Consider the following 12,807-nt stretch of genomic DNA (forward strand, 5'->3'; position numbering starts at 1 on the left):
TAATGCACAAGGTTAACACAGCTTAATTTTCCACCTTTATTGAAACTTAGTCCTCATTTTTGGAATATAGAGACTCAGCATAATGATAAAAAACTGTGCCGATTAGCATTTAGCACAAGTTTTGTAAAGTTTGGTCTATTTCTTCCACGTTTTTGCAGGGTGAACTGGATCTGCATCCTTAGCTGTCATCATGTTTCATTATGGAATGCTGCAGATATATCAATCGCTAAAAAAGCAGAGAATTTACACATTTTTAACATTAACATTTTTTTGTGTGACTATTGTATTTGTCTTGTAATTTACAGCCCACCACTGCAGTATTGTTGGTATCAGAATAACAAATACAGAACCATCTGAAAAACCCAACTACCCACTCCCTCTTAATCTTGTCTCTCCATCCCTCCCTCCCTTTATCCATTCCTGTCTTCACAGACTACCGGTCAAATGGCCGAGACTTCCAGAGCTCCACGTTGTCCGTCCCTGAGCAAGTCATGTCGTCTAACCACTGCTCTCGGTCGGCTGATATTAACCGGGCGCGGTCGCGCTCTCCTAGTGTTCCTCCATCCTCCAGGTAACTAACGCTCAGTCCTCTACTGAGCTTGATTTCTGGGTGGACACTGTATTATTATACTTTCTTTCGATATGAATGTATTTTTGGATGTTATTTATTTTCATTTTGTGTCCATGTAATATGACCAATGATTACTATACAGGACACAAAGGAAACACCTCTTCATGTGACATTTTAGAGCTTCTTCTATTATCATTATATAAACATTTTTATAGAAAATTCACGATTTAAAATTATGAATTTCAATTGCGTGACTCAAAATCAATAATAAATATTATGACCACACAGGACACACCTCTTTATATTGGATTTTAGTGCTTCTCCCATTTTATATAAATATTTGAATAGTGTTGATATATTTTGAATATATATGTTGAAAGAGGATGCATTAGTTTCCGTTCTTATGGATCCTTAGTGAGTAGGGATTGTACTGCCTTCCAAATGCCACATAACCCCGCAATGTAGGATGCAGTATTTCTTGTGTTTACTCTAAAATGCCTCACGTAAACGTTAGGAGATATGCACCCTGGCCAATAGGGGGCAGTGTAAACAACACAAGGGGTGATCAAGTCCACTTCTGTCACACAGCAGAAGTCTGGACCCTGCCTTTGACCTTAGGCCCTCTCAGTACAACTCCTCCACTAAAGTGGACCACCACAGTGTGTCCGAAGATAACTACTCACCAGACAGGTACACACACACTCCAGCTTACACTTGTGTGCAGTAGATGCATGTGCATATGCAGGCAGGCATGGAATAGATGCTGACAAGCACAAGTGGGGGCTGATGAGTAGACATGCAGGAAGGTGTTTATGCCTGCATAATGCACAAAGCGGTTTGCCTTAAAGTGATGTTGTGTGAGGGTACTATCAATCTTTCCTTTATTCCTGCTTTTAAAGAGATAGTCCCCCCAAAATCAAAAATACATATTTTTCTTCTTAGTGCTATTTATCAATCTAGATCGTTTTGTCTGCCTTCTCTCCAATGTAATGAAGCGAGATGAAAATACTCAAACAGCAAAGTATTTTCCCAGAAATCATGACCCGGCTACTCAAGATAATCCACAGACCTTGTTGTGAGCAGGTTCATGTAGGAACTATTTTCTTGCTTCCGTATCACAGAGGAGAAGGAAGTTTACATCTACTCATTGACGAGAGGCTCTCCTGAGCCCCCTAAGCTAAAGTAGCTAACGTTGCAGTTCAGCCGAGGAGGAAGCCATGAATGTTTACATCTTACGAGCCTTTCATCCGTAAGTAGATGCAACCTTCCTTCTGCACAGTGATACGGTAGAAAGAAAATAGTTCCTACATGAAACTGCTCACAACAAGGTCTGTGGATTATCTTGAGTAACCGGGTCAGGGTTTCGACAAATGTATTTTTTGTCGCTTTGAGCACCACAAGCTGAGTGTTCCATTACATTGGAGAGCAGACAGACATCTCCAACACTCGGCAACTCACACCGAAATAATCTGGATTGATAAAAAGCGCTACAGGTAAGCGGAAAAATATGTCATTTAGATTATTGGGGTGAACTGTCCCTTTAAAGAGCAACTTTTTTCATTACTTGGAAAAATTTGGCCATGATATTTTATCTGATACGGTAGTGTGGATTCCTTATACCTTAAAACTGAATTCCTCTGTCTTCTTTTTATCATGTCTACAAACAGTATTACTCCAAACCTCCCAAAGAGGAATGTTATCGCAAACAAACCAACACAGCAAATAGCCAACGACCATTATGATCCTTAAAAATGTGTCACTTCACCAATTCATCAGAAACGTTGTATCACAGTTAAAATATTACATGAACATGAGACTTAGTTAAGACTGCACTGCGTAAGAGGAGTAATTAACAATTAGGTTTTTCCATCTTAGTTTTAGGGGGCTTAAATTACGCAGGAAACATTTAGAGCCAGTGCTGCAAATGCTGCATAACAGTACACATTATTTGCATGTATCTCACTATCTTTATGGAAAAGGTGGTCAAGGGAAGTGGTCAGTTATCCTCCATCAGCACTTATTTTCTGTTAGGGTTGGAAAATTTTGCTCCAAGAGTCCAATCATAGCCTTGGCACTGCCAGGCTGCAGCTACTTTCCCCCGTCCAATTAACTTTATTTGATATTTCTGAGGCTTGGCCTAAATCAGTGTCAGACGCAGAAAATGCACTTATCTAAATTGTCTGGGACAGTGCTCATTTGAGTGTATTTCAGCTGCTTTAATTAACAGTGTCCGGTTATTTATTGAAAACAGTTGAAAACGACACAGGAAATGAGTCATGGAGAATTTGGAGTTGTACCAGAACTCTGACAAAACTAAAATATCTCCTCTGGAATTTTTATAGCTTTTTGTGAGGCTCCTATTTAGTTTAAAATGTCTCTTTTTCCCATGTACTTTTCTACTTTCTGAAATGTTGCGTCAGTAGAAAGAAGAAATCTTGTGTAATGTGCATGATCTTAAGTTGTTTAATCAGTAGAAGTGACATCAAGCAGGTTTAGGTGTCTCAGGACTTTGCTGTTCTGTTCTCCTCCGTGAATGCTGCTGGTGTGTTAGGTGTACCACTTTCATCTGTCTGTGTGGCAGAGGAAGACTTCTCCTCACCATCTGATTTCTCAGCCTCTCTAATCTTCCTTGCCTGTTTTTTCCCTCTTTGAAACTGTTACATCAACCTTTCCTACGAGCTTTCTCAGTCTCTTTACATCCTATTTCTTTGAGACATCTCCGGTTCTTTCTCCCTTGGTCTCCTCACCCCTCCATCTGTCTGCCTATGATTCTATCTATCTCCAATCTTCTTTCTCTCTCTCTCGCTCTCTCTCTCTCTCTCTCTCTCTCTCTCTCTCTCTCTCTCTCTCTCTCTATATATATATATATATATATATATATATATCCCTCTCGCTCTCTCTCTCCTCTCTCTCTCTCTCTCTCTCTCTCTCTCTCTATATATATATATATATAGATATATATATATATATAATCCCTCTCTCTCTCTCTCTCTCTCTCTCTCTCTCTCTCTCTCTCTCTCTCTCTCTCTCTCCCTTCCTCCTCCTCCTCCTCCTCCTCCTCCGCTTCTTCTTCGGCGCCATCTCAGATCCATCTCTGTCTTCTCTCCTCCCTCCATGTGGTTGCAGCCATTTTCTCACCCTACCTCGAACCAGACATACTCAGCCTATTGATGATCCTCAAAAGGACCCCAGGTAGACTTTTACCAGAGCGTGCATGAAGCCCTATCTCTGCACCTTTCCAGCTCAACTCCCCACTCAACTCCCACATGCAACCTCTTTCATTTGGAACATGGAGGAAATCTTTTATTATATTATTATTATATTATTTATATATGGCACTGACACAATGGCATGTTTTCTATGCACTGTAAGAACCTCTTACTATAGCAGTCAGTTGACACTAAGTCTAACTACACAACCTGTTCCCCCTCCCAACTTGTCAAATACTGACGCTTGCTCAGTGGCCCTCGGCGTCTGATACCGACACACCTTTTAGTGTCTGTAAGAGATACACCGGGCTTTTAAATAAATTCCAAGGTAAACCACGTCATTATTAGATGGTCAGAGCAACTGACGTAGTATAAAGAGAAATACATTGTGCTTAAGCAGGAGGTCAGGGTGGATGGTTCAAACACTTGACTTTCACCCATGAGACTGCTTTACTCACTTTTGTTACGTTACTTTCATACATTACTTATTTTATGTAACAAATATACTTATTTTAACCTGAACCATGATCTTTTTACCAAGAAAACTACTGCAAACCGCGTAGTTTTGTTGCCTTAACCTGACCAGGTAAACCTAAAAAAACGAAATAACGTAAGTTTATTTTTAAAACTCATGCTAAAGGGGTACCTAGTGTAAAGCGCCATCATTTAAAAAGTAGGGCCATGACCATTTGACGAATTTGGAGCGAGAATGTGTTGAACTACACTGACTTGAGGAAGTCAACATTGCACAACATGTTTTTGGCTGCTTCATATTACCGGGCCATTGTCAGTGCCTTCAGTGTTGAGTTAAGTATTATTAAGTATATCCTTTTTCTGCAAAAGATCAAATATATACATACTGTTACTTTTCAGTAGAACAGTATATTGAGAAAATGAGTGACCATACACTTCATCCATCAAGTATAAGCATTGCGTATTCTCTCTTTTCATCATATCAGTCATTCTCATATAAACATTCCCCTCGTTTTGCTCCAAAAATGTGCCATGTGAGGAAGTGTGATTCCTAGATGAGCAAAAAGAGTGACTATGGCAATACTAACAATGGATAAGTGTTGTATGGTTGTGAAGTTTTGTCCAGCAGAGGTGGTTACTCTTGCAAACATCTTGATTCCTTCATAGTACAGGAGTGTATGTTAGCCTTCAGTTCATCATCACTGTGGATCTGTGGGATCAGCGTGCGGTCAGACAGAGAACAGATGAAGAGTCTGTAATGAGAATACAAAAGCTGTACTCCAAGCGTTCTTCATTTGCAGGTTATGTGTGTCAAAATTTAATGTTGACCAGTTGTGATATTTCTTCGCCAGCCGCAACCATCGCGTGTACCCAATCTGCCGAGAGGAAGCAGTCAGGTTACTGCGTTCCACAAGGATGGCCCGCGCCTATTCTGAGGGCACCTACTCCTCCGACTATGACTACGAGAGGTATTGACATGCACGGTTGCTGCATCTGTGCATCCGCCATCTTGTGGTCTCCTCAAGTTGTCCCTCGTCCGTCTTTAATTTATCCGTGATCGTACTTGTGATGACAGAAATCCTGATATCCTGGTTGATATCGTTTTTTGAAAGTGTCATCACAGCTCTGAAGTTGTGTAGATGTAAAATAATATACACAACTGCCTCTGTATGTTGAGGCTGAGCTATTTGTGTTGTATACTGGTTGTTGAGTAAAGTGCTGGCCAGCACCTGTCTCTTCGTTGATGTCCTTGTTTATGTATGATATCATGTACATTATACCAACAGCAGAATGTTGCTCAGTGGTGTGTGTGAATTTTAGTGTTGTCCTATTTAACATGCTATTGGTAGCTGCTTGTTGCTCGCCTATACAATGGCATCTATGATGCATTGCTCTGGGCTGCACAGTAGCTTTGTAAATTCTGTGTTTGCCCTTTGGCTTCTTTTGTCTGGCCAGAAAGGGCTGCCAGGCAATTTCAAGCACCCATAGAAAGGCCTGCTGACACCCATCCATCCCCAGGACCCACACCAATAAAGAGAAAGAACTCACATCACCCCCCCTCCAGAGAAACGCTGTAAATGACTCCACTTTTCTCTGTCTTCAATCCTTCGCCCGCTGCCATCTGGCTTTCAGTCAGGAATAACGTGACGTTTGTGCCATTTCTCTCCTCTCTCTCCTCTCTAGGAGGAAAAAAGTGATGAGTCCTCAGAATCCAGCCCGAGAGCCGGACTGACTTTATTAAAGTGTCACAAAGTTTCCCTGAGGCCCAGCTTGGCTCGACTACAGGCTCAGCCTATAGCCTAGATAGCCATTAACGAGAGCCCTTCGTCTTCTTTTCTCTCCCCCTCTCTCTTTTCTTCTGAACCGACAGAGAAAGGAAAGTAGCTAGCATCTCCGTTATCCACAGAGGAATAGAATAGATTTCCCTCCTCTCTTCATACAGATACAGTTTGTTTCTGTCTGCACCCAGGCAGAGTAAAAGCAACACTGAGAACTGAAAAGAAATGAGGGCAGAATAAAGAAACAAAAGGCAAAGAGACAGTGATGAGCAACCGAGAGCATTAGTGGAGTTTGAGCCTTTTGGCAAGTGTCTTAGTTTAGGTGATTTCCCCCCAGAACATGAGAAAATGTTTTTCATGGTTCTGTAGTTTAAGTGCATCGCCCCGGAGTGTACCTTGAGTGGGACGAAGCCTGCAGTGTATACACTTTCAAACAGCAGCTTTTCCAAGTACAGAAAACTAATATTTTGGACTCAGTTGGACTCCAGTGAGAATATAGTGAGCAGTGCTATTCCAAAGTGCAGTCGGTGTATGCCGTGGCTTTATCCATCAAATTACACCTAATGAGAAGTTTGATTTACACAACGTAACCAATACAATAACCAAACAATGAGAATCATCTAATGATTATTTTGACCATCGCTGTTGATGACTGAAGATAATGAATGTTAAGGCTTCTTAAGGTCACTGACTGATGAGCCTTTGTTTAGCTATTGGAGGCAAAAAGGACATCTCCTCTACTGGACAATCTTTCATACTGCTAAAGGCTACAGACACTACAAGACTGTATTGACTTAATTTTAATTCAAACGATTGAAATGACTCTAAAGTAAACCTTTTTCTTCCACATTCTCAGACAGATTTCAAAGTCATGATGTAGAAGAATCTTTTGGTGTCTATACGCCTTATTAAAAGCAGCTCCCACCTATTTGTTTTGTGAGGACACCAACATGTCTCCTGCGCTTTAGAATACAAATGGTATAATGGTTTAGTTAAAAACTGTTTGTTTTATTAAACATAAAAACTGTGTATCTTTTGAAAAGCTTAAGATTTACGAATTTAAACTTTAAAGAACTTTTACAGTTTCACAAACAGTATGCATGAACTAAACCTCTGTACTAGTGACAATTCATGTCCAAAGGTTCAAAGTTGACTATTTCCTTCACGTTTTTGATGTGTGCAGTGTGATGTGGTTTTATGGAAAAAAAGATTTCTTCTTTTCTGTGTGAAGGTTGAACAATATCCATGTACGCTATCAATGATTTTCTTTGTTGAGAAATCTCACCTGCTTTTTCCCTCCGACTCTACAGATTGACAAGATTTTCCTTCCTCCTCACTGTGCCAAAAACACTTATGATTGCTGGACAATTTACAGGGAATAACAGATATAACAAGCCATATGCAATGTCAAGATACGCTTCACTTTTTCCTCACATTTCACTTAAAGAAACTGCAAATGAACACTCACTCACCTCGTATAGAGACACAGCACATGGTCCCTGTGAGTTCTGCACAACCTGAGGACACTGTTTATTCACTACAGGAATCATAAACCACACATGATCCACCTAGCCATGTTAACATTACAGTGGTGTCTGCTGTTCACCGAGAGTTGCTGAATATTTTGTATATATTTAGTTTTTCACTTAAAGCACCATACCTGTATTTTTCCTTGTTTTTATCAATTTACTGCAAATAAAATGCAAAACCTATATACTTGACATTAAGGCAGACCAGTAGGCTTTACTACTTTACTTACAATGTTAATATACAATCATTTGAATTAGCTTAAGGACACACATCAGTTCCCACATTACAGTGCAACAACATGCTGCAAAATGTTGACTGTATAACATGGAAAATTGTCAGCAACAATGTAAAGTATATAATGTGATTTGTAGCAAATGGGTTAACATGTGCAAAAGAACAGGTATGTTACTTTAACACATGCACTTTGGAGGTGTTTTGAGGATAGAAAAAAATGATTTGCTTCCCTTCCCTGCCAGCATACTGTCCCTGCCCTGCTGGGGCCCCACTGAGTGCCTGCCTATCTCTCAATAACCTCTGTAGGAACCACGGAGCCATGGATAGACACGAGTATCACAGCAGGTCCCGCTCTGCAGACCAGCGGCCCACTATAGAGCGGCCCACATCCCGCTCGCGCTCCACTGAACGCCCCCACGACTCTTCGCTCATGAGGTCCATGCCGTCTCTGCCATCTGGGAGGTCTGCCCCCCCCTCACCTGCCTTGACGAGGTGTGACCCAGATCGGAGACGCTAACCATCCTAACCATCTTAGCACAGCAGCAGACTGGAGTTTTAGTTGCACAATCATTTCCCTGAGGCATAGCTACTCTGGAGGGAGAGATAATATAAACATTAGCTTAGAACATCAATAAGTAGACAAAAACAACACGGTTACATTATTAGACTAAGTCCAGTGAATGTCTTGAGGCCAATATAATGCTGCTAACTGGGAATATGCAACTCAGACATACAGAGCTTTTAGTTATTTGTGATCATCTTTATGTTTCCAGGGTCCTTATTGTGTAAGAGATTGGTAAGGGGTATTTTGGCATTTCCAATTGCAAAAAAACAAAAGGAGATGGCCTTTTCAAATATAGTTTAAAAATCCGTTCAGCCACTGCGAAGGTAGCAATTTCTAAAGTCAATCAAAACAGTTTTGACCACAAATTTCTGAGCGTAGGTTTCAAGGAGGATAACATCAGTATGGTATAAACTATAGGTGGGTAATTTCAACATATTGACCCACAGAAACATACATTAAACATTTGACCAAGGGAATAAAGAAGTGCTGAGAACATAAGCTATGTGTAAGGTCTCCTTAATGTTAAGAGGACATTGAGTTGGGAACATAGACCCCTGGGGACATACTGTTGATATACTCCCAGTTAGTTAGCGTAGCTACCACGCCAGCTATCTAGCTTATCCAGATAGCTTCATATTAGGCTATTTAGTTAAGCATGATCATGTAATCATGTCATAGTAACAAATTAATCAAAAGAAGAAGTCATTGTTCTTATATATTCATATGTTTTGATGAATGTTTTTTCTTGCTAATCTACAAGTCTAGCTACTAGCATGAACATAAGTACTTATTTGACAATCTCTGGTTTGTTTACTCCAACACTGAGGTTTAAATCAAGAAATAAGATTATTTCTGCCCCGAGAGCAGCTTTACCTCTGCTAAATGTTTGCATCACTAGAACCGTTGTAGAACTCAACTAGTTCAGAGCCCGTCCCATGAGCTCCCACCCACCCCGAGCCTGACTAACTCACACAATGAACCAGAAAAGCCACATTACTACCACCTACTTCCCAGCCTCCCAATACCCTGCTTCCCCGCCTCACCTCACCTCACCTCACCCCACCCACCTCCCCCTCAATACTACCCCACCACCCTTCTTGCTACTTTCTGTTTTGTCCCCAAAAGCACCGGTGCTGTATTTTCAATACGACAATTCTGACACCGTAGATGGCGTGCTGATGTTTTAATTTGGAACACACTGCTCATACGTTTGCGTGAGTATAGCAGTGATGGGCCAACATTTGACTTTGATTTCATTACTAACATCAACTGATGCCGTTTTATCCTGTGATGGCATTCTGTTCTTTTCTTCTTTTATTTTGAGTTGAAGCCTTTTGGGGACAGTCTGAACGCATGGTCGCACTGGTCTGCTGTTTCTGCATTGAACTCTTCTCTCCTTGCAGCTTGATGAGTCGACTGTACATGCGATTCAAACCTGGCATCTTTTTTATTGCAGCTCAGTTCCCTACAGTTGATGTATCCCTCCACTCCCATGCCATGTGCCAAACATCATTGCTGTGTGCATCGGTTTTATATTTAGAGATCCAAGACTCTTGGTAGATTTCGAATAATCAGGAAATCTTTACAAAGTTACTAAATGCAAATATATTTGCACAATGTAAATCAATGCCAAGCTGTAAACTGTTTTCATGGAGCTATTTAATCACTATTAGTTCTGTGACATAAAACACATAAGATGATCTCTCAGTACACTGTCAGTAAGTCATTTCAGTTGAGCCTGACAGTGACACACATCAAAACATATTAACATAGTAACTATAACATATATTCTAAATTATTAAACTGGTATCAGTCTCCAATTATAGTAGATAGCTTTACTTTTGTATGTTAAGCTTTATCTTCTGCAATCAAATGTATAGCTCTTCCATTTTTGACAAGTGCTTTTGTCCTTTATTCACAATGTGATGTGGGTGCGACACGGCTAGGCCCTGCAACCACCATCAAAATGTGTCCAAATGTGTGTCTCACCCCATTGTCCACTATTGTTTGTCATGTAGGGCTCATCCTCGTAGTGGATCAGTCCAGACCAGTCCCAACAGTACCCCCATGTCCAGTAGAAGAGGACGGCAACTCCCACAGCTTCCACCCACGGGGAAAGACAGAAGTAAGTGGCCTGTTTTATCTATTGTTTTCTGTATTACAGGGTTACTGTCTGTGAAGAGACAGACAGACGCGATAGTTTGTTTCTGGTTAGTACCTGGTTATGATATAGTTTGATACGTTTTTATTTGGTGGCCCAACTGATTGGGGCTGAGGAAGAGCTTTGGTTGTACTGCAGTTGCTGAGACATGAAGGATTTTTATTTGCTGATCTTTCAGTATAAGCTATAGATCACATCTTATATGCAAGGATTTTTCTTTGTTTTATGTTTTATCGCTGTTTACTTTTGCCTTCCATCCATAACATGTCTACTCGGTTCCTTTTCCATTTCTCTCTCAGAAGATGGAGACGAAGGAACAGGGACTTGTGAAGGTCTGTACCTGAATGTATGGGTTTAGTCTTTCAGTATGGGCGTACTGGTCGAGCCGCACCTTACTCTGAAGGCCAAAACCCTGTCTGCAATGGCGGGAGGCTGGGTTTACTGGAGACTCGCTGAGCCCTCCCTCTGTTGCAGCTGTGTTTAACGTACAGTTTAGATGTCCTGTGCCATTGTGTTGTACTTGTTGTTGTAAGCCTGTCTGGATTTTACTATTGATTTTACCAGTGTTGTGTTCAAACGTAGCCTCCCTTTTTCCATGTTTTGAGTTATCTGTTTCTGTGTATTTGTCTGGGAGTTATTGATTTATTTTAATCATTTGGATTGCTGAGATACTTCACCAAAGCTACTATAATGATTTACTGTCTGTATCTACTAAACGGCGTAAACTTACGGCTTTGAACTGTTAAGGCACAATAGTTTGAACTTTCTGTCATCTTCAAAGTGACATTTGAAGTCTCATTTGTTCCTCAGCACTCCTTAAACAAATGTTACGTGTCATAGCGACTTGTGACGTGTACTGTAAGAAGAACTGCGATGAAAGCAATGGTTATTTCACGTTTGTCTTTGAATCAGAAGCAGTGAAAAACAAAGATTTCTGTAGCTTTGCAGTGATTTGAGGGAATGACCGGGTCAAAGATAGAGAGAGGAGAAAAAGCTCAGTCAGTTGTGGAGAACTTGTCAAAGCACTCGCAGAACTCTTTCATCATTGTCAGAGTCCATGAGGGCTTTCCCTGTCTCTTCTGCACAGCGGCCAACAAGCCCGTCTCTTTCTCTCTCTCCTCCAAACTCTCTCTTTTGCTCAATCTCTCAGGCCCGCCTTTCTTCTGTATCTGTGCCATCTTTTTTTTTATCACTCTGAAGCTCTCTCTGTCTGGACCTCTCCATTGCTTCTTTGTGTCGCCTTTTCCTCTTTATCCCTTCCCCAATCTCTCTTTCTACTTTTTCTCTTTGTCAGGCAATTTATCCTTTCTCACTTTTCTCTCTGTCTGTGTTTGTTTCTCTCTCTCTGACGTACCTTTCAGGACAGTGACAGTGTGTGGGCAGTGGGGGGAGGTATTGATCTGACCTTGTGCTGTAGCTCCCACAGAGCTGTATAGCACTCAGCTTATGTAATGCGTGTGTGTGTGCGTGTGCGTGTGCATAGCAATTTATAGACTGGATCCGTGTCATTGCCCCTTGCTGATTACAGAGACGAGCAGGATAAAGCTGTTATTGTTTTGTCTCACTGCTGTGCTTCAGAGTCTAGCCGTACCTCATACCTGCACATACCTAACTGTCTTGTTTGTTATCTGTTTGTGTCTGGCAACTCTTAAGAGGGAGCAGGGGAGGAGTTTGGGGCACCTGAACCCCAAAATGGTCGCCCAGGTGTGTTTAAACAGCCTTTTAACCAATACTGAAGCCATGTGTTTTTCTCCTCTTTGAAATATGTGATGCTTTTTGAATTTCCTTTAAAAAAAAAAAAAAAAAATCATGTAGAATAATTAAATGTTTATTCTTAATGGATACAAAGTACAAGCTCTTTCAAAGGTTAGGAGCTTGTTTGGTTTCTGCATGAGCGTAATCAGAATGTGTTGATGTACAGTACATTCATCCACAAGCTTGAATGAACGGCCAGACTGTTGGCAGAAACTGGAGTTCCCCGCAGTTTCCACTTCCTACTTTCCCATCTGTTTATGTGGCGTGCTTCTGTCCTTTGACTGTGTGGTGCTACTGTATTACTCAACATAGTGCTGACTGACTTAGTGGATGCAGTGTAAGGTTTCTAAAAAGCAACATTATCTTTTTAAGCAGTCTATAATTGTTGTGCTCTAAGTGATATTCTGCAGGCCAAATGCAAAGAGACTTTTATGTTGCATTATGAGTATAGTAACAAATGCATGGTGCAATTAACCACACATTGTACAGTATTATTAACAAAACGTTCATAGCAAGTTTGTGTAGTGAGC

General features: G+C 40.9%; 1 protein-coding gene across 28 annotated transcripts in view; it reads left to right on the plus strand.

The window, feature by feature from the left end:
• rims2a (regulating synaptic membrane exocytosis 2a) overlaps positions 1 to 12,807 on the plus strand; it is a 156,331-nt gene that overhangs the window by 105,840 nt on the left and 37,684 nt on the right. For 16 of the 28 annotated variants that reach the window (XM_029452519.1, XM_029452520.1, XM_029452523.1 and 13 more), the window contains 5 exons: positions 433 to 571; positions 1,160 to 1,261; positions 5,106 to 5,222; positions 8,103 to 8,288; positions 10,380 to 10,486. In XM_029452519.1, the coding sequence (XP_029308379.1) occupies positions 433 to 571; positions 1,160 to 1,261; positions 5,106 to 5,222; positions 8,103 to 8,288; positions 10,380 to 10,486 (651 nt within the window). The remainder of the gene's footprint in view (positions 1 to 432; positions 572 to 1,159; positions 1,262 to 5,105; positions 5,223 to 8,102; positions 8,289 to 10,379; positions 10,487 to 12,807) is intronic. The other 12 variants (XM_029452529.1, XM_029452517.1, XM_029452538.1 and 9 more) reach the window with 6 other exon arrangements.

Source organism: Cottoperca gobio, chromosome 16 (assembly GCF_900634415.1).
Source record: "Cottoperca gobio chromosome 16, fCotGob3.1, whole genome shotgun sequence".
Classification (NCBI taxonomy): domain Eukaryota; kingdom Metazoa; phylum Chordata; class Actinopteri; order Perciformes; family Bovichtidae; genus Cottoperca; species Cottoperca gobio.